At 41.2% G+C, this 26,976-nt stretch overlaps 1 protein-coding gene across 4 annotated transcripts in view; it reads right to left on the minus strand.

Moving 5' to 3' along the window:
* The window catches only part of RPF2 (ribosome production factor 2 homolog), a 34,026-nt gene extending 9,521 nt beyond the window's left edge, over positions 1-24,505 (minus strand). The window contains exons 1-11 of one of the 4 annotated variants that reach the window (XM_054194401.1): positions 24,381-24,505; positions 23,017-23,149; positions 22,143-22,180; positions 20,989-21,028; positions 19,437-19,518; positions 19,266-19,342; positions 17,461-17,560; positions 12,954-13,056; positions 11,826-11,970; positions 11,297-11,471; positions 1,472-1,573 (exon numbers count right to left, since the gene is read on the minus strand). In XM_054194401.1, the coding sequence (XP_054050376.1) occupies positions 1,494-1,573; positions 11,297-11,471; positions 11,826-11,970; positions 12,954-13,056; positions 17,461-17,560; positions 19,266-19,342; positions 19,437-19,518; positions 20,989-21,028; positions 22,143-22,180; positions 23,017-23,149; positions 24,381-24,403 (996 nt within the window). In that variant the 5' untranslated portion in view covers positions 24,404-24,505 and the 3' untranslated portion in view covers positions 1,472-1,493. Of the gene's footprint in view, positions 1-1,354; positions 1,574-9,175; positions 10,861-11,296; positions 11,472-11,825; positions 11,971-12,953; positions 13,057-17,460; positions 17,561-19,265; positions 19,343-19,436; positions 19,519-20,988; positions 21,029-22,142; positions 22,181-23,016; positions 23,150-24,077; positions 24,235-24,380 lie in introns of those variants that run through there. The other 3 variants (XM_054194400.1, XM_054194403.1, XM_054194402.1) reach the window with 3 other exon arrangements.
* Positions 24,506-26,976: the final 2,471 nt, after the last annotated feature.

Below are 26,976 nucleotides of genomic sequence, written 5' to 3' on the forward strand. Positions count from 1 at the left end.
TGGTTGGCAATTGCCCAGATTTCCTTATGTCTATCCAAATCTCTAAATCTTGTTTTGTTATAGCTCTTTTTAAGGTGGAGGACATGGATAGCTGAACTGCACACAGCAGTCAGGGTATGGGCACACCGAATTTATACAACGGCAAACATTTGTACTCTATTTATTTTTCCTCCTCACATTCTAATTCTTAACGTTTGATTTGCTTTTTTTGACTGTGAGTATCAGAGTGACTTTTTCATTCTCTAATATAATCTCAAGGTCATTCCCAAATAGCTCTGGTTAGCTCAGAACACAACTTTTTTTTAAGTTGATGTCAGGTTTGTTAATCATTTCTACATACCAACCCTGAATTTAATTTGAGTGGCATTAAAATGGCACCTGCAGAAGAGTCTTCCGGATATCTTTGCAGGTGACACTCATCTTTACAACACCAACTTACATCCAACATCATCATTAAACTTCTTCATATCATGTTATCAAACTGCAAGCTGTGAAAGATTTTGAATATAGTCAGTAACTGGGAAGCAAAATAGGAGGTTAAATTTGATAGTGAGAAACATAAATGTGAAAAAACCCTTCTCTAGGTACATAAAAGAATGGTCTCTAGTATGTTACTATCATTAGAAAGTTCATTAGAGAGGGGAGATCTTGGACTTATTTTGGCTCCTTCTCTGGCAGCAATAGCTCCCTAAACACTAATGTCTAACAAGCGCATAGAACATTAATCGTTATTAAGAAGAGAAAATAAAAAAGAAAATGTTGCACATGTCAGAATTAGTCATGCAACAATAACTTCGATACTGCATACAGGTCTGTTCTCAGAAAGAATATAATAGAACTAGAAAAAGTACAAAAAGGACAAATTAGCAATATGATACGGCTTCTGTGTGAAAAGCTTTTAAGTTGATCAGGACTCTTCAGCTTGGGAAAGAAATCAGTGAGGAAACTGAGGCCTGTAAAATCATGACTGGCATGAGACAGGTGAAGGGAAGTGTTTATCTGCTAACTCTCAAATAAAAGGCCTAGGGGAGATCCAAGAACGTGATCGGGCCTCAAGTTTAACCCAATAATTACTATTCAACAAAATTCAATTATGGAACTAATCAGTGCAAAGTGTTTCAGATGCCAAAATTATACACTTAATAAACCAATAGGAAAAGCCATAAAAGAAAGATGCAGTAAAAACAAAATACAACAAACTGGAGATTATCTCCAGCTCAAGATCTTTATATGCTGCAGGTGTCCTTATACTTGGGAACAATGGGAGAGGTATTGAAATAAAGCTCTGTTGATCTTCTCCCTGTTCTTGTGATCTTTTCCAAAGCACCTGGAACAGGATACATACTCATTTTAAACTTCCAGGGCGAAGCACAAATGGAGTTCTCTGCTGCCACAGACACCACAGTTTATTTTCTCATATGTGGGGAAATCGCAGGGATAACCCATCCAGCACATAAGGAGTGAGTCTCACCTTTGAAAAGTCACTCTCTAAATCATATTCCCTCAGATGAAAAGAACTCTTGATGTGAATTGAGTGTGGTTTTTTCTTTGGTCTTGTGACATGGGTGGAAATCTGAAATGGGTAGAAATAAAAATGTCAAAGTAAAGCGCTGTGATTCCACTTAACTGAATTTCTTTTTTTTTTCAACTTACAAAACATTAGCATCAATGTTTGCATTATCAGCGCATTATACTGAATATAAATGTATGAAATGTTTCCATGGTCACGAATCAATTTTCTCCTATGTCCAGAGCTTTCATTCAACAGGAAGCTTTGGCTTTTAATTCTGATTTGGAAGAACACAAGGTTTGCAAATGTTACAATTCCCAGAAATTCCATTTTCCTAACAGCTTGTTCCTCATCACAGACTGACTATGAAACACCAGTGTGTTTTGTCTGGAAAGGGAAGGTTCATGTCACAAGCATTCATCTCATAGATATCTTTATTCATACAACTGCTAATCCTTAGTGATCCTACTAAGATCTCTCCCTTAGCAGGAAGCCAGAGTGGCAGTGAGGTCACTTAGATCTTTTGGACCATGGAAGTTGGATCCAGCAATTCTCATACCCCACACCCGAACTATCGATCTAAAACAACAAACCACTTTAATCACACAAGTACTTCTTGGCAAGCACAAAATACAAAAGAGGAATAATGATTCTCCAAACAAAGAAACAGGAATGCTTGTTCTCATTAAGGGTTTCCCTTGAATTTTACTCAGCAGCAATAAGAAACAGGGTTCTCCAGGGCATACTACGTTTAATACTCTTCTGCAATGTGTGAGCGCAAGTAAAGAGGAGCCCTCAGAGGATAAGATCTTAAGGCACTTTGGTTTTTGGTTTTTTTAAGGAGAAGCTACAGCAATACAGGAAAGCCATGTTCAGTCTCTGAAGAGCCATGTACCACTTCAATATCTTGGGGAGGACTTTTTCTTCACACTGTGTTTTTCCCTATGGCTAGCACAACAGGGTTCTGGGATCCTTCTCGGAGGAACCTGGGTATTACTGTCCTACAATAAATAAATAACTGTAAGCATTCAAAACTTGTTCTTCTTGAAGGTTGGACTGTGATTTGGAGAAGAACAGAATAATATTTAAGACAAATCTCTCCAACAAGTCTGCTATAAAGCAGACTGTGTCAAGTAAATATAAAGTTGGGAAGTTGTGGTTGGTTGGTTTGTTGTTTTTTTTCTAAAATAAGTCTCAACAGGGCCTCAGACCTTTTGCAAATGGAACACAACTCATGATTCCTAGGTAGGAATGATATGTCACCTTATACTGCAATGGACTTATGGAGTCCTATGCAGCTATGTGTGTGTGTGGAGGGGACAGATTTATCTGTGTGACATACGGGAAAAGGTCAGAGAGATCTTGCTCCAACTTTCATTTTATAGGTGATGATGCTTTCTCCCCTGCAAAAACCACTTTTCATACAGGTTTCAAAATTATTTCTGCAGATATGAATAAGTATCATATAAGTTCTTATCTCTACTTTTCCTATTTTGCAAGTCAGATGTCTAATTCAATGTCTGAGAGGGGACTTAGAAGACCAGAAAGTTTCTGATTTCAGTCATCTGGCTTTTGCTGTGGGAAAACACCTCTGCTAATGCCATGTCTTAATAGTTTGCCTGTTCTTTCTTAAGACTCATTTGTTTTGCTGACAGAGTTAGGCCCATGGAAACTAGCTCTTTACCTACTAGGTTGAAAAGTTCATCCTGTTCTATTTTTTAATAGAACAACAAAACTTTCCTGTAAACTCAGCTCCCAGAATCCATTACAAGGCTAGTGTAGCTGGCTCTGACCAAATGCTGGCACCATTTTAATAAACCACAGATTTCGACAAGTTTTTTCCTTCTTCTCTGCTAGCATTTAATACATCTTTGCCTCCAGGCATACCAGTCAGGTAGCATAAATCTCCTGCCACAAGCATGAGCCTCTAAAGGAACAAGATTTACCCTTGACAGATTCTCATGCATGAGACCATCTTTAGGGTAGATTTATCGTGTCTTATGCAGCCCACGTGCTGAAAATGCATTTCACCGTTCACTTTTTCATAATATTTCTTTAACTTTACTTTTTCCTTAACAGGGACAGCTTTGTCTATATGCACTTAAACTCTTCAGTCACTTTACCATGTAAGCCGCAGAATAGATTTCCTTCCAGGAATTGAAAGAAAAGCAACTGAGAACCTAATCAGCTATTACCTTCTGAAAACAGCAATAAAGGTCTAATGGAATATAAATGAAATTTAAAATATTTTTCATAACTGAAGAAAATAATTAAATCTGTCTTCAAAAGATTATATGTTTGCGTTGAGATGCAGTGATAGCTTTCCAAACATAACATACCACCATGCAGTATTTCAGATCATGCTCAGACTAGAACAAGCACAACTTCATCTTTTAGTCAAGTTCATTAAACAAAAGCATTTAACGCAGCTCAAAAAGTCTTGTTCATTGCCATAGCTCCATAGCATCAGACGGAAAAGGAGTACATTGAAAAATCTTCATAGTGGAGAAAATCCTTCCAGCTAAACCAGAAGCCATGTAAGGAGTTTTGTCAGAAGGTTAGTCCTGATGGAAAGGAGAATTTTCCTGAATATTATTTTGAAGGTTGCCTTAAAACCAGTCTGAACAGGTTTCTTCATGTTTTACTAAAGGGCACACAGATGAACTAGTGTCTCTCTTACTGCTGATCAGGGCTGGGTGGTGTTGATCTTTGTTGATAAACTTCGACATTTCTGAGGGGTTTTCTTTGCAAAGAAAATCACAAATTGTGAGTGATTCCACTTAGGTCAACTTCTTTCTGGTGAAGTGCTGTCGACAGCTGCACCAGCTCCACCACAGCACGGGCAGCACAGACTCCGGCCACAGGAAGGTACATGAAAGCCGCCAACAGGGACCACACGGACAGGAAACTTGCAACTTTCACATTTTACCTTTTTTCCTAAGGCAAATCCCTTTTGAAAAAGTCAGTTAACCTTCACTGTCACATCTGTAAAATGGTGTTAAAAGTGATCTTCACAGGGGAAATTGTGATGAAGCTTACTGGAAAATGCAGGTCTCAAAACCCAGTGGTTTCTTTAAGAACAGACTCAGAACCATAGTAATTCTCAAACGCGGGCACTGCCTTACAGATACTACTGTAAGCAGCAACACAAGCGGCAGGAGTTCCTTCACATCTCCCATCCCGCTCCTAGCCTTTTGCTCCCTCCACAGTGCTGCAGTGCACCACCCAGCTGCGCAGTGAGCCAGATCGGGAAACTGATCTAGCTTCAAAACAAAGGGCCCCCCCTTTTTCTCCCACCACCACCTACCTTTTAAAGCCAGTTTAATTCCCTAATCTGGTTGCCAGTCCCACAAACAGCTGCGCCTTCATAACTCCTTATGTCAGCATTGCTGCTGAACTGCCCACATGGTGTTATCTATAAAGTGTTGGGTTTGTGTTGTTTTTTGGGTTTTTTTTTTTAAGAAATACTATTATGCATGACCTACTGCCTTTGAGAAACTGGAGGAGGCTAATGGCAGGAAGGGTGGGTATCCCTCTCTCTCTGGAAGGAAAGCGAGAAGGAAATGCTCAGCAGTTACCAGGCCTTTGAATCTTCAAGTGAGCCTTTCTGCTCAGTCCTGAGGAGGTGAGCAGCTGGGACACAAACAGAAACCCCTCACTCATCAACTACAGAGTGCATTTGAGTTGAACAGCTGTTTGCCTTTCTGCGCTACAATATCCTAGAAGCCCCTAGGTATCTCAGGTATGTTCAGAGAAGAAAGGAGAAGAAAGAAGGGGAAAAAAAAGCGCCTATAGACTTCTTTTCATGACATAAAAAATAAAGCCTGCCTAATATTTCATTCAAATAACCCTAATAAGCAAGGAATTATTCCCATGTGTAAAGTAAGCCAACAGGAGCTGAAATCTATCACCTCTTATGAATTAAAAGCTTATTACTGTTTATTGGCACGCTGCATGTGTACTTCAGGGGTATCATTAATTCTTCATAATAATCTGTTTTCAATTTAAAAAAGTAAATGGCTGTGATGGGAGATGAATGCAAGATCTGCATGGCACTTTTTGTAGCAAACTATCCCAATACAAACTTCTGGATACAGCAGATGTGACTGCCCGTCTTCTGGCAGTGACACGTGCCAAACAGCTTTTTGCTCGTGAGAACCGGGAGAGTTCAGCTTTGTTTAGAGATGTTTGGTGTGAATTTATACTGCTAAATACCCTACATTTCTTTGTTCCATTGGGACTAATTTCTGTCACATGCAAGAGCATGACGCAACAGGAGAGAGAGGAGATATTTCACCTGAATCTTTTCTTCCTCCCCACTTCTGTGTTCCCTTCCTCACTTTCCCCCAGAGGAGAGAGAAACTTCTGAGCCAAGGAGCTCAATTTCCACTGGAGAAAACCTTAGCAACTTGCAATAAAAACTGAAAAGGCGTAACTACTTGTGGGCATTCTTGGATAAGGAAAAGAGAAACCCTGACTTTGTATAAGGAATACGTCTTTATCTGAAAAACAGGCAGGGAGGGAAGAGGCTTTTAAACTATCTTTTGGCAACAGCTGATATCGGGTCCCAGCGTGCCTATCTATGGCTAATGTAGATAGTCACTGTTGCAGCAATAATTCCCAAGCATAAAGCAGCGTCAGTAATTCTCCTGCTTAGAGGCCAGCAGCAGCACTCATGGTTTAATTTTGCACATTTAAAAAGGGGAAAAATAACATCAGCTCCTAAAGCAGCCTTAGAATTGATCACACAAGGCTCAGTCCTAAGTGAAGGCCCCTTCACTGCATGCATGCTGAGCACTGCCTTCTCCATGGAGTACACGTTAATGTTAGGAAAGAGGGAGATAAAGATAGATTTTAAATTCATCTTTTAAGTTTGTCCAGACACTCTCAGTAAGTGCCTTGTTACAGTGATCAACTGAACGGGGAATTAAGCAAATAATGGTCAGTGCAGGGTACAGAAGATAACTGAGAAAGAGGTAGGAGACCAATATTAAGACCACTAGTAGAGCAGAAAGAAGAGATTAATTTAACAATCACCGTGGGCAATAATGGACAAGAACCGACTTCTTGCCAGCAGAGAGAGATGATCTGGACAAACAGCAGGAAACAGGTCACTGCATCTGTGTCTGGTTTGGTCTGGATGATGTGAGAATGAAGGAAGTCAAAAGGAGAAAATTGCAGCAATCAAAGCAGAAGACAGTCATGGCCACATGAGCGTACTTTCCATGGTATCATGGCAAGAGTGAGAAATCCTGATTTTATAGGTGTTGTGTTGCATCACAGAAAAGATCATGGGACTATCAACAGGGAAAGAGGGAACATGATAAGAATTTGGGGGAAGTCATTAAGCAACCCTGCTTTCTGTCAAGTTCTGTTCAAAACTTTACCTCTATTTCCCCCGAACTACTTTGTGCTTATCTTAGAGAAATGGGGGCAGGGGGAAAATTATCAAGTAGACAGAATATGACTAAATGTCAAAGAAAATAAGAAAGAAAAAGGAACAAATGCCTTAGAACTTTCTCAATCAGCATACATCTATTGCATTCACCGATTGCTCCAAGTAGTTGATTCCTGTGTTATTTAGAATAGGGCTTAATCCCAGAGTATCTATAATTTTTTTCTCTCCCAATGCCCATCTTCACCTCTTAGCCCATATGGCACTTAGATCCCTCCACCCTATCATGGTACCTGAGATAATAAATTCCCAGCCTTCTCAGGTAGATGCCTCAGAAACCCTATGTCCTCCCAAAACGTCTCTGCCAGCTCCTCCTCACTATCCTCTGCATAAATGCATGAGAGCAAAGCTATTTTTCCTGTACAGTGTTAGCTATATAGTACACTTTGAACATTGTTCCAATTAGAAAGGCAGTCCTACACAGGCTTCACATTCAGGAGCCTTGTGTCTCTTTCTCTTGTATATTTTTAGGAAGCCTGACTTCTGATACAACGGACCTGTTTCTCGCTACGTCTTTGGATTGTATCTGGGATGTGTCAGCAGTGCTTAGAGGCACTTTAGCAAAGTCCAAGGGGAGGAGATAAATTGCACTGGAGACAGGGGAGAACTATCTGCACCACATGTAATACAGATGTTAATATGTATTATGTATGGCTAGGTTATATATATTATGCACAGCTAACATTTTCCACTTCCCTCCCTTTAATAATGAAAATGTCTCCAACACAGTTCTGCTCTAGTCTCCTTACACCCCTTATATTTGATAGCCTATGGAATAAGCAAGGGTCAGCCTTTTTTCCCCTGGCTGGGGGATGCAGCAGTCAGTGCGGTACCCTGGTACATCTGCCATGTTTAACTGTCCTCCCTTCACGCTCTCTTCAGCCCTCCCCAGCTGCAACCACACCAGCGGGGGAGGGAAACCCTCACAGTCAAACCCAGAAAACACTTAGTGAAAACAAATAAGGTTGCTAAGGAACCATGAAGATAAACTCAAACCCACAAAATCCAGGAAACAGAAAGGAGTTCGTATGCTCTTTTCAAACACACACACGCCACTCAGTTCCCCTCGGTGCTCGGTCTGTCTCATTACACTAGCACAGAGCTAAGGCTGTGATTATACACGCTGATTCCCCAAAATGTGGGAATCCCAAGAGCCTAGCACATTGCACTGCTCAACAGTATCTATCCTTCTTTCTACTTTTTTAAATTACACCACACATAAAAAGAGCCAAGTAAACTTCTAGTGCAGGCAGACTACAAATTCTACGTATATAATTAGTTATCTATAATGATGGCAGCCTAATTAACAGTAGCAATGCAAATGCCAGCAGCACAGCTGGCCAACATCAGCATGCAAGCCAAGGGTCCACAGAAGGCAAAAATCGTACCCTCCCTGCTAGGCTGAAGACAGCCTGGGCTTGACTGCTCATTTGCAACCCCACCTCTGTTTTACCGCACAGGTACAGCCTTGGGAGCCGCGCCGTGCCCACAGGGATTTTCTTGAAACGGAATTTATTACTGTGCTCAACCCGTAAATAAAGCTATCTCCAGTGCGTTGGAAGGCAAGAAGATGAAAGCCAAAGGAAAGGAGCAAACATGCCAGTTACGCCTTGCCTGTGCCAGGCAGACCCTGGGGCCACCTTATGTGTTTTCAGAGCCCGGTGAACTCTGGAAGCAAGGGGCAATTGAGGAGAGGCGAGCCCCTCTCAACTGGGGCAAGGCAGGCCCCTTTGAGCACCGCCGGTTCTGTTCCCCATGCACACAGCTACACCGCAGCACCTGACAAATTTCCTCACGCTTTAAAAAGACTCTGGGAAATAAGAACATGCCACTAGAAAGGTTATATTTAGCCCTCCTATCTCCATTCACCTTGAGTTACATCAGATACTCAAGATGTAGCAATTGGCTACCACGCAGAGGAGCAGTTGCACCTGCCACAGGTCTGAAATCACATTAACCGCCAGCCTTGTGGCTTAACCATTGTTTCACAGCAAGGTTGAAACTTCCCCAAAAGAAATGTGGTGAACTCAGTTACTAATTTGGCTTTGTCCTATCTCATCATACAGAGATCAGAGTGGTTTGTTTCTCAAATGAGAACAAAACGGGAGCTTCTCACTCAGAGTTTGCACCAAAACAGCGCCACTGTGAGTAGTATTTATTAGAAAAGGAGCAACCTTTAATCCTTACTAACAACACACCTCAAAAATTATTAGTATGAAAAAGCATAGACTAAATATCCTTACGCTATATCCAGGTGAATTTCTCCTTGCCCCACATATGTAATGCATTTTGTCTACCATATGGCTGTATTTCACCAGTACCAAATCTAAGAATAAAAGGACACAAACAGCCGCAGGTGTGGGACATCAGGCACTTCAGGTTCCACCTTTAGTCAGCAGAGGCGAAAGACCCTGCAAAGGGTGAATAAATGCACCTGGGGGCTCTCCCCATTGACCCACTTCCTGTGGCGGAGGACTTTGCATCTCTCAGAAGCCGGGCAGTAACCACAGGGGCTAACGACTCAGTTGCCAGCAGGTGCAGTAGCCCTCACCAGTCCAAGCTTCCTCTTCACACAAGGATCAAACCAGCAGCAGCATTAAACAAAAACAATGCCGGGATGCAACAGCTCATCGCTGAGGGCTGCTGCTGAATAACTCTCACTTTTTACACTAACAGGATGTTAGATGGTCTTCGTTACGGCTATGAAATTCACTTTTTAAACACCGAATTAAGCACAAAAATCAGCTTCCAAATTAGGAAAACACAATTTACATCTTTTACAACTAAGGGCACACTGTCTTTTATGAACAGGCTTTTATAATTACATTTACAACTAAGTTTGTAAAAGACAGCATGCTCGTTAGTACAATTCTTCTACAGCTATGACCAAGCGTAGTGATTTGCACTTCAGAAAGACATGGCGGCACATACAAATCTGAAGTAGTTTTTGGAATTATCAGTTTCTCAAACACATGGTTATAGATCCAAGAAAAGGATTTAGAGAGAGCTATGCTATTTATTTTGTGTTAACGACACACACAAAAATAATATTTAGGTAATATATTGAAGATAGATATGTTTGTGCCCCCAAAAATATCCCAAACTTTTAAAGCCCTTTCATTTTCACACTGCAAGTCTTATTAAACCAGCACAAGAAGAACATTACGTGTGGCATTTGCGAAGTTAGGGCTCAGCTCTTGCATAAGAAGAGCAAAGCTGCCCAACTGCTTCCATCCGGGACGCAGAAGACAAGGAAAAATAACAAACCACCTATTTCTAATGTGACACCTCAGCTGATTACACTGAGAAAACTATCATGAAAAGATAAAGTACTAAAAACATAACTAGAATGAGCAAGCTTGCTGGGTTCCTGATAGTGTGGATGCTTTTATCACAATTACGCTAAAGAGCAGAGTAATAGCTTCCAAAGAGACAAGCAGAATAAAAAAAAAAAAGCAAGTTTTTTTAAAATATGTTCCAAAATATAGACCACCACACCAAAGTCTCGCTAAGCTCTTAAACTCTCATCCCCTTTACCCAAGTCTTTAACTGAATCTTGACTAACTCACGAGCACAAACTTAGGAGGAAAGCAGGGTAAGAAGACTGGTACCTTCCATGGTAGCTTCACATACTTCTATTCTGGGCACAAATCAAGCATCAAAGATTGAAATTCAAACTGTAAAGGTTTCATTTATGCCTAAAGCAAACATCAGGTACTTTGCTACCATGGTGATGGATACCGTAAAAGCACTTAATCACTCCGGATTCTGCAAGTGTAACGAAGCAGGGCTTGGTGCAACAGTTAAAACCATAGTCTGGCATCAGGCACATATTGTTGAGTTCACACTTTAGAAAATGGTTTAGAGTTTATTGAGTACTGCAGCTGTGCAAAAACTGGAATACATAAACAATAAATTAACAGAGTAGTTGCATTGTGTATATTATGCATATACACTACTCTGGTCCTGCATAGAATTTATAAGATGAGCTGACTGATCAAGGGTTCCCAACATAGGAGCCATAAAACTGTTCCGGAAACGAGTCACCTGCTTGACTAGCATATGTTTCCTAACACCAAGAGAACAAATACTCAGCTTCAGAAAACTAAGAAAGTTATATCCCATTTTTTATTTTAAATAACCAAGTTCCATGTTAAAGCTCAATACCCCCATGTTTCCTTTAAAATGACAAATCATTAAAAAGATTTTTTTTATATATAAAACTAAAGCTAACATCAGCTGAATCTTTTATGTCTGACATATTTATATTACAATATATATACTAAATTTGCAGGTACAAAGAGTTTTCAAAGCTGTTCCAGACTATCAACCTGATTTTGACTTTTTGGGACTAGCCCCACCATCTTCAGCTGACTTCTCTGCTGGCCTCTTTTTTAACCCTTTCATTTTCCGTGTCTGCAGTTTACTGAGATCTTGCTTCTGCATGTGGATTCGACCATACGTTGTACCAAACACATCATGGGAGATATTCTTTTTCTTCTTAGGCTGTAAGGGAAGAAGAACATTAGTATTTCTGAGTAGAGAGCGGCATGAGCTCTGGTAAGAAGCCAGATATCTGGCCTTGCCATCACCACGTTTCACCAGTAATTAAACTACCAAAGCAAGTGCCCAAAAGCAAGGTCACATACATTGCTTAGAGCTTAAGATTCATTCTGTTCTTATACGCTACCAGAGGAGAGTTTGTGTGCCAGCTGATCACCACAAAAGTGCTGTGGCCACGGGAATATCAGTTGGCCTATATAAAAGTAAACTTTGGTTGAATATACAATAATTAATACTTCAGCTTTTGCTCTTCTTCACAGATAGATTTGGAAGTAATACACTTTCCAAGGTACGTACCTTCAGGGCTTTTGGTTGTTTTAAAGACAGCTTATAAAGGTCATCTGAAGCTAAATGTGTTCTCCTCATAACCAGATCTAATGAAGGTCCCATCTCTTCCAGTTCAATTCTTGGTATTTTACAGCCAGATTTCTTCAAAAGCACCCTGAAAGGGAAAAGCGACCAAAATAACAACATTGTCCTCTATGATAAAGATCTATCCGTCTTCCTAAACGGCAGGCTCAATCCTGTAGTTTGGAAAACTATTAGAAACAATTGCTACTGCTAACTTTATTATTGAGAAAGATGTCTGCCAATAACAATTTACAATATACTAAATCTCTTCCATCACAATTTGAACACACCCAAAATATAACCTGGCTAAGGTCACTTTTTTTTTTTTTAATGAGACTAGTATTATCAGTTAAAACTCAGTCCTAGTACCCTGAAAGCCATATCACTCCTCAGATTCAAAATAGTGCCCTGGGTATTAATAGACATGAAAAATATTTACTACCGTTTACAGCAAAATACTTTCGGCACTACCCGAGAAAGTTTTTTGTTTGTTTGTTTTGAAGAACAAGACTGATAAAAATGATTTTGTTATAAGAGAAATCAAAACTGCGTGGAACACAAGCTATGAACGCTCACAGCCTGCTAAGGCAAGGCCATGAACTGTGAGGGTGAACACCAATGCAGCAAGAAAGATTGTCTCGTCCTGCCTTTTCCTGTTTTCCCTTGTGTAGCACTGGCTGCAGCTTCCACCTGTCATGCTCTGACAAATACCTAAGTGAAGAGAGTCCTAGAAATCAGCCTGAGAACAGACTAAATCTATGAAGTCTAAGACGGTACTTGGAATTCACCAAGTTAATTCGCGCCACCTTATTAATCCAAGCATATGAAGGAGCAATCCTCCTCGCTAGAAGGGGGAGCTCAGCAAAGAGAGGAGAAGCAGGTTTAGGGCTTATGTGTTTTCCTTCTGCTGTACAAGTTACTCTTTGTTATGCTGGAATGCCTCTACGCGTTACGTGTTTTTAAACACAGCAAACTATTGCTCAAGCCAGTTCAATTATGCAACTACAGGCTACATTTGGGGAAAAGTTGATAAGTGTACCAAAAAGCAAACAAATAGATAAAACACATACTCACTTATAGCTTCGCATGTAAATTTTCCCATCTAGAGCCGTGAAATGCAGAACGTACTCTAAACCAGCCAGACGAATACTGGGCACACTAGGACCTCTGAAGAAATCTGAAATGATATTTAAAAAGAATAAAAGCCAAGTTTCTTGGCTGAAAAAAAAATAATAAATCAAACCAACAGATGACTATAACAAATTGGTTTATTTCTTAATGGACCGGCATCACATCACTGAAGTGAACTCCTTGCCCATACAGATATTTTTATTGCATCTAACTAAGCAAGGCTATACATGGGATTGCTCTAGAAAAGCCAAATCCATAAGTTTATGGGAATCTCATTAAATAGCCGCTACCTAAAACTGCGGCCCTGCAAAAACATGGGAGCCAAACTTAACATGACACGCGTTAGCTCCTGCACTGGTGAAACCAAATGTGTGTAGAAATCCTGACAGGAACACAGTGACTTCCCAGAGATAATATGGTAGCAATACAGACACTACCTAAAAATAAGTGCCTGGAGAAGAGCAAATGTATTTTCAGAGCAGTAATTTAGTTTTATTAAGCTATTTGAGATAATTGCATTGCCTGTTCTTATAGATATTCATCTCTATAAGTCAGAAAAATGAAATGTATATTATTCTGTGTTTAGGCCAGTTCATGCTCAGCTAAACATAGATCAATACAGGGAAGCTATTACTTCTGATATCTGTTTAAAGACATCATTCCACAAACTGGTACTTAAGATTCTTAATCAGAGCCAGATTTGGATGAATGCAAAGAAGGATCGAAACCCATACAAAATGGAATGAAACTGTATCTCGTCTACTCTTACCTACATTTTCTCTCACTGACTTGGGGAAGAAATTTAAATATATTTTTCTTTCACACTTCCCCCACAACAAACCACTGCTGTCCTTTAGGTAAACCAGTACTCGTCATTACAATTAATGTTTTCTCTATTTAATAAGCAACGCATAACTACACAAATAAGACACTTAAACACTTGCTTAGTTTGCAAAGAGAACACTGAAATACAGGTTAAATACAAAATGAGCCATCCCTAACGAGGTTCCTATATCAGGCTATGAAAAAAAAACCTGTGCAATCAGAGAGCTTGCAGTAAGCAGAGCAATCTGTCCAACATATGCAGAGGGTGGAGAAAGAATGTGACCTTGACGGAGGGAACAAGGTGTGCTAATAAACATGACAGGGCAACACTGAAACACAGGAGAACTGCTAACACATGCAAAACACATCAGTCTTTTCCGTTCTGTCCCATTTTCAGATCCCTCGGCTAGTTGTCTTTTCCTGCACTACCTTTTTCAAGAGTATCAGCACCGGAGTGACATCTAAAACAAAGTCTTGCTGGCAGATACCAACTGGAGTCTAGCCAGAAAGTGTCCTTGGTCAATTAAATATTCTCTCTCCTCCTCTTGCGGGTTGAGCTTGTAGTTAGAGGAAAAGTTGCGAATAAAATATTTTGTTTCTGGCATATATTTTCTCTTCCACTAGTTCTCTGTGGGTACACAAGCTTACGTTTACAGTGGTTTTATTGGCGACATCTCCCTTTCGTATTTTCCTGTGGCATCATACATCTTTTTACCCACAGGATGGTCTCTTCCAAACAAACGCAGGTGGTCAGGAATTTCTGTTTCCTGGCAATGCTGAACAGCTGCAGAAGCCTTATGCTTCAGTATACCTTGAAAGTTTTTTTAATGTACTCTTAATTTACAACTTTTGCTTTGCTTGGACTAGAGACTTGCCTTCTCCTTTCTTTCCATTTCTAGTTCTTTCTCCCCTTGTGCTCAACACGTTTCGAGAACTTCTGATTTACTCTTTCCTGCAGAGAGCTTCACAGGATCTTTCCATTTCCAGATTAAATTCCCAAATTATTTTGGAACATGAGCCTACGCACTTCTTTTTGCATCAATTCATATCCAAAAGCTGGTAACACTGTAACCTATGTAGCTCTGGTTAGCATTAGAAGAGTTTAAACTGCATCCCAGGCACTTCCAAGCCATCCCCTTTCTCACACAGAAGGAACCCTCAAATCTTTGAGACTCTCCAAAAAAAATCTGTGTGAGGAAGGCAATATGAAGAACAAGCTGACGGTCAACCTAAAACTGTGGAGGTCTCCTGGAAAGCAACATTTTAGAAAGCGTATAAGCAAGTCATGTAGCACCTAGACATTTTTTAAGATGAAACGGGTGTGCAATAACAGAACTAGCAAGCAGGGAGTGTTGTAAGAGATGAAACATTTTATAAATACAAGCATAAGAAGTTATTAGAATTTCATGAACTGCATTCCAAGAACTTACATCATAAATCAATTCCGACACTACCACGTCAGTATGCAATGCAAACCAAAAGAGAATGGCATGTCTTTGTCTTCCAGGTCTCTGAAGAAAAACGCAGCTGCCATTTATTTCTCCTAAATAACTTCTTGCACTTCACAATTTAAGCAGGCTACAGGGTTTGGTTACCATGAAGACAATAACTCACCCCTGCCTTTAATTTTACTAAGACACTTCTGTAAGATGATATTCCAAACATGCACAAACCCTTTTGATACCACAAAGGCAAATGAGGGTTGGTTGTTCACCAGCATCGCTGGCATCACACTGCTTTGGCAACAAGAAGCTGTTAGCGATCTAACATTCCCCCTGGGATCCCAACAATACTGCTACAGTAACAAAATATTTGCTCTTGTTGTTATAAAGACATTTTTCTATCTTTCTTAGCAATAGAGTGGCGGCTTAAAAGCACTATCTTTTGCAGGAACAGAAAGAATCAGCTCTTGCCTATCAGTTAAGGGCAATTTTGAAGCAGCTCAAACTATTACCACAATGATTTTAATTTGTTAGTGATACCTTCAAGCCTTTACACTCCTTAACCTTCCCCTTTGTCTATTGTTTTGCATCTAGGTATTTCATAGAAGCCATCAGAACATTAAGACCTGGAGTTCTTGGACTATATTCAAGAAGAAAGATTGGGTGTCAATTTGAGTACATTTGACTGCAGAGTCATTAAAGGCAAATACATAAGAGAGGAGAAAGGACAGATGAACATCAAAAGAAAGAGGGCAGGAAAGACTAGGTAGTTATTTGGCAACTATCTAATGATGCATGTCTTCCATTTAAGGTATCAAGCTGTTTGATCATGAGGTGCACGAGCACATCTGGATGCCAATCACCAACAACGTGCAGATGCCTGAGCACGATACACTTCAGAAAATAATGCACCTTCTTCCCGCAGTGTAAATATTCATTAACAGTGACGCAGACAGGAGGTATGAAAACTCACTTATCTTTGTATTCAATATTCACCCACCTTCAAACGTTTCTAGGCACAGTTACTAGCCTTTCATCTATCCCCAAGAACCAGTCAGCTGTAGTGAGAGGATGCAAATTTTCTCCTCCCATGCCCCCTTTTCAGTCTCATTCCAGATAAAGCATCTCGCTTTAAGGAATTATAAGACTAAGAGGAAAAATCTCACCTCATTTCTAAGGTGCATTTCTAAAGAGCAATCATTTATCAGTGCCTAGAAAAAAGAGCCCAACCAACATTTATTTTATATGAAAGGAAGATCTTGCAAAGCTGTAAGATTATGAATCCAAGAATGGAAATGAAAGAACAAGACTGGTCTTACTGGGCTGGTTTCAGTATTTTACCAGAGCTTAAGAAAAAAAAGAAAAGTGATCTACTTTTAGGAAACCTACTAAAAAGAAAAACACCACCACCCTACTTACTGGATCTAGTGCTATACACGTTTTTTAAGTGTCAAGAGACACGATACCATATGACTTCTATATCCCAAAAAGCTACCCTAAGAAACGTATAATCATTTTTTTGTAATTCCCTAGAAAAAAAATAAACTACAACGTGCTTTATCTTCCAGAGCTTCCAACCCTGAGATAGTAAGAAACTTTATGCCAGTGTGTTTACTAAGCTCCAAGCCTGTCTTGAGGTTACGACGTGGCTATTATCTACAGCTCATTTTTACTGCACATGTTCTTTCCAAATACTCTAATCAACGGCGCTTTTGTTAGAACTGGTCAAATTTCCAACAGAAAATGCTTTCATTATAAAAACACAAGCTCAATTATACTGATTCAACTTTTTTCTAAGCAAAAATATCCCACTTTCTGAACTTAATCCACTGATTTCAAATTAGATACTTCAAAAATATTATTTGATTATAAAAGTGATGATGCAGTACAAATACAAGGTAAAGACTTTTTGAAAAGTGTCAGAATTTTCCCACAATCAAAATAATGAATTTTAGTGAACACAAAATTTCAACTTCATAGTCTTTTAGGCTAGTCTTTTTCCCCCCCCCTAAAAGTCATGATGATTCCTTAATTTCATGTGACATGAAATTTACAAGTGCCTGTGCTCATTTTCTTTCTGTGCTGAACATAAGCAAACATTTATTGACAAACCCGCATTTCCCAACAGATCGTATTACTACAGATTTATGCAATCCTACTGCTCAAATAATCAAAATACTGACCAATAAGAAGGCTCTTCAGTCTTCTGTATTCTTCATTTACATCAAACATGTCACCAGCAAATATCAGCATAGGTTTTGTTCCTTCAGGACATTTACTATTCTGTGGAATAAGAATTCAAAAAGAGAACAAAAATTCAGACCGTGTCAGGGAACGTATTATGGACTTAATAGGTGGTTACCCATTCAACACTGAATGAAAAAATTCTTGTGACCTGTGATCAATATGGACAGTATAGACACTTTCTTTCAATGAACACCACTGTATGCGTATGGAAGGACTTTGTTTTTTGGCCAAATACAATACTTGACTACAGTTTCCCTGCTATAAAGAGTGTTATAAAGACACACCTTTATAAAAGGTAGTTTATTCAATGCAGGCGCACAGCGGGATTGAGTGCACCCTCAGCAAGTCTGCTGATGACACCACGCTGTGTGGCGTGGTCAACATGCTGGAGGGAAGGGATGCCATCCAGAGGGACCTGGACAGGCTTGAGAAGTGGGGCCATGCAAACCTCATGAAGTTCAACCAGGCCAAGTGCAGGGTCCTGTATCTGGGTCGGGGCAATCCCAAGCACAGATACAGGCTGGGTAGAGAATGGATTTCGAACAGCCCTGAGGAGAAGGACTTGGGGGTGTTGGTGGATGAGAACCTCCACATGAGCCGACAATGTGCGTCTGCAGCCCAGAAAGCCAACTGCATGCTGGGCTGCATCAAAGGAAGTGTGGCCAGCAAGTCAAGGGTGATGATTTTGCCCCTCTATTCCGCTCTCATGAAACCCCACCTGGAGTACTGCATCCAGCTCTGGAGCCCTCAGCACAAGAAGGACATTGACCTGTTGGAGCGACTCCAGAGGAGGGCCACAAAGATGATAAGTGGGCTGGAGCACCTCTCCTATGAGGACAGGCTGAGAGACTTGGGGCTGTTCAGCCTGGAGAAGAGAAGGCTCCAGGGAGACTTTATAGCAGCCTTCCAGTACCTGAAGTGGGCCTACAGGAAAGCTGGGGAGGGACTCTCGACCAGGGAGTGTAGCGATAACATGAGGGGTAATGGTTTTAAACTAGAAAGACGGGAGATTTAGACTAGATACTAGGAAAATATTAGGGGGTGGAACTAGATGATGTTTAAGGTCCCCTCCAATCCAAACCATTCTGTGATTCTCTATCCTTCTAGACTTTCCTGAAAATTTACAGTGATGAAAATGGGGACCATAAAAATTCATTATTTTTTCAGTGTACGAATTGCTTGATACAAAAGTACAAACATATGAAATATGTTTTAGCCTTGCCAAAATGGGCCATGAAAGGTGAATTTTCTCCAGGTTTAAATAACCAAGATGTTAGCTCCCTGTCTGAATTAAGTATAGTTCCCTGAAAACTGGCATTTATGTGCTACTGAAAGCTAAAGAAAGTTTCAGAATCATCTCAGTCAGCAAAGCGACCCTCTTTGGTTATAATTTGGGAAAAGGGATTTCAGTTTCAAAAGCCTATGCCAGTTTATATAGGAACCTCCTATGAGCAGAAACTAAGGAATTTGTAACTCTAAAAATGAAAATATTAGGAATAAACCAAGACTGAAAAAAGAATTTGCAAAGAAAGTTGCAAGTTTGCTCAAAACAACCAAAAGCAAATAAAGAGCAGAGCATGAAAATAACATTCTGGGGTACACAAATTAGCAATCCTCATTTACCACATTAAACACTTTTTCAAACAACTCCTGCCCTTACTTCAAAGCACACAAAAAGCCAATGCACCAAAAAAAACCCACCAGTAGATGTCACTGAAATACTGAAGCAGCAATTCCTTACCTTCACATCTTTTAGGGATACAAATTTCTCAACGCCTAGCTCAATCATGTCTAGGACATGATAGTCAAACATGCGGCCTGTGACAATGACAAAAAAGAAAACCCAGCTATTTAAATATTAATTGAAAACTATATGTTTCATCCAAATAAAAACCCGAATGAGACATACTACCTATTATCAGGTTGTTAGGCCGCTTCTTGTTATGAGAGCCAAATAGGAACAAAGAACAATCTGATTTCTTGGAAAAAAATTCCTACAATCAAGGAAAAGAATAAAACTCATGAGTTCCAGTTTGTTGTGTTTAAAATATTTGGCAAAGGTATATGTCACAAACACGTGAGTTTAGGAGATGCTTAATGAGAAGAGCAACTGCACTTATCAGAACAGTTTTGAGCACGTCCAGGTCTATGTAAGCTAAAATTGACAGCTGGATTCAAGGTTCAAATAATAATTCATTTCTTTTTTTTATTTCCCAATGCAGTGTTAAAGATCATGCCAGGCAATTTTTTCTTGCCATTTTCTCTTGCCATTTTCATTATTCCTCATTATTTGTTCAACTACTTCTCCTTCCATACCTTTCTAGTCTCCGATTATTCGTTGACACTGTTCTCAATGACCCAGCCCCATTGTTTTGAGGTTACAAGAATTAAAATTCCGTATAGGACCCCCTTTTAAAATATCAGAATGATTTTAGGTGCCTTGTTTTCCCAGAAATTATCAGAAGTTTAAACCAGTGGTCAGCTGACGATCAGCTCGTTCCTATATGACTGTGAAATTAAGTCATGTGGCTATGGGATTGCAAGAGGTTTAGTTTCAGCAAATAATGTCACAAATCTTTCCTCGCTGCCTACAGTAAGTTTTCCATTCCATTCAAGGTATTTTAGGGCTGGCTGTGTCACTGCGCTTCGTGCCATGAACAGAAGAGAGGCACAGAACACAACTCCTCAGCATCAGTATTAATGCAGACTAAGTAACATTCTACGTCGGTGTATTTATGCTGCAAACACAATGATTTTTTTGTTCCTAACACATTAAAAATGCTTTACCTCAACTGTCTAAACAGCAACTCCTCTAGCACTTGCTACTGGCTGCCTTCACTTTTTAATAAAGGATCCTTAATCCACATTTAACTGAAATTGCTCAATTTTCTGATGGTTCTTGAGTCAATGTTGGAACAGAACTCTCAGCAATGATCTCACGCCTGCACAGCTGATGCACATGTTTGCACGTGGTACCCTGCTGGGCTTTTCTTCCTCTATTCAGACACAAGGAAAAGTCCCAGAAAGCTATGACCCACCCCCCCATTTAATTATTTTAACCTATGAATTCACCAAATTGAAAACAAGTTGTTCATAAGCTATAGCACTTTAAAGAACTGACTTTTAGAAAACCAAAATAAAATGCTTTATTTTTCCTTTCATATCACTGTGACTTATAACAGTGGTAGAGACTCCTAAATTCACCTGTCAGTTTACAGAAACATGCATTTACGGTAAAGACAAAGTCCTCAAAACATGACAATTCCGTCTTGCAGCCAGAGGGAAAAAATGCCTACTGACACCTTAAGTCTAGACATAGTCCTACCTTCAACTTACCCAAACTCCCTATAAACTTTGTTTCTCATCTAGTTCCTCACAGAGTAATAGAAAATTACTCTCCAATAAAGTTCTTCATGACTTCAAGGCTGTAAAACGTCATAAGAGAAGACGTGGTTTATACTTACCAATGATGTTTGATCCTCAAAAGGCCTGGTAATATTTTTCCTGAGGGGAAGGAAAAAAAAAAAAATTAAAAAAGAGACAGGCCCAGACAAGCACTTCTAATTAGTTCTCTGGTAACATTCAGATTCTGCATTCTACTGTAAACTCCAGCATTAGAGGTTCAGTTTTAGTTCAAACCATAAGCCACGTCAATACTGCCAGGAGTTCCTTAGTGCCACCGTTGCCATTTTAAGTACTTTCCTCCATGTTTCCCGTCTCCTGGGGCCTGACTTCCAGACACCACCACCAGTGACACTTCATAAATGACTGCCTTTGCTTGTTCATCCAACGTTAAAGGTAGCTATTACAATTAATGTCTCTGCACTACATCCATACAGATACTGGGTTCCCACTTTGAGCAAGACGTACCTATCGTCATTATCTGTAACTCAAATTTGTAGGAATTTGGATATAAGAACTCCAGCCTACCCAGCGGACACAGAACCTCACTAGCTGTTTGCACAGATCAGTCAGAGAAGCCGACTGTTCAAGCCTGCTGAATCCCGCTCCTTAACACTCAGCACAGAACTGGGCTCACACCGACATCGATCACATGTAGCTTTTTTCCAGTCTACTGAAATTTATGATGAATCTCAGACACCTCCTGCAACCCTGTCCATTGTTTGAGCCCCCATGCCAGACAGCATCTCTAGTCATGCTTTAAAATCATAGAATCAGAATTGCCTAGGTTGGAAGGGACATTTCAGATCATCTAGTCCAACCATCAACCTAACTCTGACAAAAAACATCACTAAATCACATCTCTAAGCACTATGTCTACCCATCTTTGACTCAACCACTTCCCTGGGCAGCCTGTTCCAATGCTTAATAACCCTTTCAGTGTAAAAACTTTTCCTAATATCCAATCTAAACCTCCCCTGGTGCAACTTGAGGCCGTTTCCTCTTGTCCTGTTCGCCTGTTCCTTTGGCAAAGAGACCGATCCCCACCACTCTACACCCTCCTTTCAGGTAGTCATAGAGAGCGATAAGGTCTCCCCTCATCCTCCTCTTCTCCAGGCTAAACAACCCCAGCTCCCTCAGCCACTCCTCATAAGACTTTGTTACCAAACACTGTCTTGTCAGAAGCCTTAAAAGATATCAAAGCGAGACCACTTACTTTTTATACAGTACAGCAAAAGGCTTCTTCACAGCATACTGCAAAAGACAGAGTTAAACACGTGTTATCCCTAACACATTTAAGTACACAGCACTGTTTTCTAGAACCCAACCACTTACATGATCACATGAAATACAGTAATTGTTTGTGCACGTCAACCTAGAAAAGAAGTCCCTTCAAAAGGTCTGCTCACAATAATGCCCTTCAAGTTAGTAGTACTAACCTTGGTTCAAAATTAATTGCAGAAGTACTTATTTCTAGGCACTGATAAATATCAAAGTAACTGAGAAACAGCTGAAATCAAAGCCATGTAATGGAATTGCTCTGCTTTTAGTGGCATGAGGAAAAACAGGGAGTGAACAACAAGCTGATTATCATTGGCATAAGATGGCAAGAAAACAACAAAGCAAGGAGAGGAAAGAGTGCAGGAACAGCTGTAATACTTTCAGGTATGGAGTTAGGATACGAGATTGTTAAATTTAAGTCTTGGGAGAGGCTGAAAGCTCCATATCAACACACATAAGCAGTTTAAAGGATTCTGGGATATGACTTCAGCTGTGTGATCCAGTACCTAATTCTCTTGTTTTCAAATGGACTTGAAACACTTCACCTTACCTACTGGACAACCATGGAAAAAGTTAATGAAGAGAATGATCTCAAAACTTCTGGCAAAGAAGAAATTGGAAGAGAATAATCTCCATCAATGGGTAAATAATGACACCTTTGGAATTCCGGTCAAGGAATGGGGAGTATGAAAACATTGCTTTTGCAGCAGAGAATACGCAAATTGTAAGAAAAAGAGAAAGAAAGGTACTCTTGGCATGGCTCAAAAGGTTATATAATTAAAGGTTGCATACTACATCCAACAACTTACAATGTCTTTAAGCACTTCAGTCACTGTTAAGTTTGCATTTCCTCCTTTTATGAGCATAGCATTTTTCGTATTTTCTTTAAGTTTGGGTTCTCTCTTCTCAAGAAATCTTTTTGCTCTCTTAGTTTTAGGCTTTCTGTAACAATAAAATAACAGTTAAAAACTTAAAATTGGTAACAACACCCTACACCGCAGAAAACAGTTTAAACAAAACAAGAATTGGAACAAGTTGCGTTCAAGTAACATTTCTCAGTTACTCAAACTAATCCCAACCTGCAGAATTGCAGTCAATGCCAAAAGCCCAGTCTTGGATGAATGTGTTTTACTGCCACTCCTCTTCCTCTCTGTCCCCCCACACGCTAGCAAAGGTGATTTTACACTCTTGGGCTTTTCAGTTTCTGCTAATTTAGAGCTTAAGCCACACCAGAATTCCCACAGACTACTGACAGGCTGAAAGCTTCCCTCACACCAGCTCCTTCCCCAAGTCGGAGACTTGCATATGAGAAGGAAAACAAAGTTCCACCAATAGCATCTGAAAGAAAAGCTCAAGTACGGTGCATCTGTTGGCACCAACCAGAGAGCAGCACCCTGCATTATTGTGGTGAAACCATGTGGTGAAACACACCAGCCTTACAGGGGCATGGAGCTTATATAAATTAATAACCACACAGCTCAAGAATCCCAGAATAGTAAAGGTTGGAAGGGACCTCTGGAGATCATCTAGTCCAACCCCCCTGCCAGAGCAGGGTCACCCAGAGCAGGTTGCACAGGAACGCGTCCAGGTGGGTTTGGAATGTCTCCAGAGACGGAGACTCCGCCACCTCTCTGGGCAGCCTGTTCCAGGGCTCTACCACCCTCAAAGGAAAGAAGTTTTTCTTCATGTCGAGACGGAATTTCCTGTGTTCCAGCTTGTGCCCGTTGCCCCTTGTCCTGTCACCAGGCACCACTGAGGAGAACAACATTTCTCCACTAGATGAACATAAAGCTTTTAATGCCTTCTCCGTGAAGCACTGTATTTATTTTCTTTTTTAACAAACAAACAAACAACAGCCCCGCACAGGTACTTCCAACCACAGCCGAAGACGGTTTTCTCGAACAGAACCACGCAAAATCCAGCACCAGCCGGTCCCTTTCAAGTCACCGACTGCGTAAGGGCGGTCTCGCCAGCAATAAAACGCCGCCGGCGCCCCTTTCATCCTCCTTCCCGCCCGTTTTCCGTGGGCCTTTTCTCCCTGCCGGCCTTCCCGCCGGAAACCCTCCCCGCACCACCGCCGCCGCCGCCGCCGCCCCGGGCCCAGCTCACGCTCCCCGGCGCCCGGGGAAGCCCCGACCGGCCCCGCCGCCCGCCTTGGCCCCGCCGCACTCACACCACCCGGTCCAGCGCGTCCATGGCTGCCCGGCCGCCTCACGCGCGCGCCTCACGTTGCCAGCGTCAGGCAAACATCATCCGGTACGTCACATCCGCCGCGTGGGGCGGGGAGGGAGGGAGGCAGGCAGGCGCTGGTCGGGCGTTTTTCCACGCCGCTTTCCCGGGCCTCAGTGACGAGTGCCCGCTACGCAGCGGCTGGAAATTAGTTAATACCGCGAATGATAAATACTGATGCAGTTACGCAACCGAACGTAACGGCAGCGACGGCCGGTCAGCTCCTTTCTGAGCTTTTCGCTTACCCCGGTGCATCGGGGACCACATTAACGTGGTGCAGCTAAAGCGGGCCCTTTTTAAGCCCCATTTCCCCCAAAATTTACTTATTCGGGAAGACCGATGGAACTGCTGTGACTGGAGAACGCGGCCATACACGCAGTAGAAACCAAATACCAAAGATGTTATTTTTGCCTACAATGCCTGATGCGGTAACATCACTTCTAACACCATCTGTTCTTCATTGAAAAACCTGCGGTCGGGTGGTGGGAGTTAAATTCGCTCAAGTTGTTGCATTATACCTTAAGTTCGCCGTTTGATTGCCACTTGAAAACCAAAGGTACGAGAAAGGCAAAATACCCAGCGAAATCGCGCCTGGTGGAAGCCTGCATTGTCGCTGAATCTTTTCTGAAGTAGTTGTGAGGTTTTTTTAATCTTTTTTTTCTTTTAAGTGCTGACAGTGAAAACGAATGCTGATTTTATCAGTAGGCTGAACACCGAGTACACCAGTAGCTGTCACAACACTCACAGAAAACGTGCTTAATAGCAGCCAGGGGCAGGGGGTCTGGTGTCCCGGCGCAGGGATGTGAGCCATGGGGCATGGCTGGTTACGGTGGTAATCCTACCTCCGGCTGTCGTACTTACCCAGTGCCCCTTTCACTCCACGCCCTTCCCACCACCAATTTTGAACTGTACTTGAAATAACCTTGTTGGGCTTTTTTTTTGGGGGGCGAAATCAATAAAGATGCAGAATTTGCTATCAGCAGCAGTGGACTCTAGTACCTGCTTTCTGGGAGGATGGAGGAAAAGACAGCTGAAGAGTGAGGATGGTTGCAAAAATTAGGGCTAATAATAGTAGAAACAAAAGTTTCAGCACTGTACATAACATTCAAAATCTAAAAAACATTATGAAGGTGATTATCATTTATGATATACATAAAATGGTAAAAAAACCCCACCTGATACCCAGATAAACTAGAACAAAGAAACAGCTTCAGTGAACTACTGAAAGAAAAGGCTGAAAAAGGCCAGAAGCCAGTTCTGCTAGAATATACCTTGCACATAATTAAAAAAAATAAAATTACACATACACAGTGACAGATTTAGCAATTAGTTAAGAAAACATAAGAGAGTTGGTACATTCACATGCTGATGGAGAATAGACTGAGGGAAGCGCCTCTCTGTTCTGGGAGAGGACAGCGAGTGCTTTCTGCCCTCAGCCTGCCCAGCCGCTCCGGCAGGAGCTTCGGCTGCCAGCAAGCGCAGCCCCGCAGCGCCAGCGCTCCCCGCTGCAGACCAGCGTGTACATTATACCCGTTCATAACAGTCCCAAGATCGTTATTCCAGTTGTAATTACCCTCTGTCTCTCAGCACCACACAAATCAACTTTGAACAAGGCTTTAAAACTTCCACGACTGCATTAAATCCAGAGGGAAGGCTAAGCAGCCTCCCTGAAACCTGAGGCGCAGACACAACCACCTGAAAGCTCCGTACCCAAGCCAGAGGCATATAGAAGGTGTTCCCTCTTCTTCCTCACCTTCCTCCCCTTCCCCCACAATTCCAGTTGTTTCTACATGGAACAACAGAATAGCAGAATTGATAGTTTGAAGCTCTTGCGCTGTTTTGATGACTTATCTTTACTGATCCTGTGCTGTGAACAACAGTGGGGGTGAACTTCTCCTCTGATCATTACTAATTAAAGTATTACATAATTATGCAGGAATTAATTAGGTGTTCCCATCCTCATAGCATTGTTGCAGTTAATCTATTCTGAGGGAGGCAGAGAAAGGTAGGAGGAAGAAAGGCCAGGAAGAAAATGTTTTATGTTTAAAAAAATGCTGCGCTTTAGAAAACATCATGAATGCACCACATACTCAACTTTTATATGAAACACTACGTGACAATATCAATGATGTAGCAATATGAAATATCAACGCACAGACTAGCCAGGGGCCGCAATACAGTCACATGGATCAGTTTGGGAACCACTGATGCACGGTTACAGCATCTTAGGCATAAAAACCTTCAGAAAAATGCCAGAGAAGATCAGAGCCGAGAAGTTACAGGGAGCGGGGGAGACTTCCTGTTGTATAACATACATTATCTCATATACGAAAGGGGTGAAGGAGTGACAGATGCCTCATTAATCCTAGACTTCAGTTTCAGAGGTTTTCAAGACTTGACTGGACAAAGCCCTCAGCAACTTGGCCTGAATTCAGTGCTGACCCTATTTTAACTAGGAAGCTGGGCGAGAGACCTCCTTTCCCACCTGAAGGATTTCTAAGGTCCATCAGGGGGACAAAGGACGCTAGAGAAAATCCAAA

This window comes from Rissa tridactyla, chromosome 3 (genome assembly GCF_028500815.1).
Source record: "Rissa tridactyla isolate bRisTri1 chromosome 3, bRisTri1.patW.cur.20221130, whole genome shotgun sequence".
NCBI classification, from domain to species: domain Eukaryota; kingdom Metazoa; phylum Chordata; class Aves; order Charadriiformes; family Laridae; genus Rissa; species Rissa tridactyla.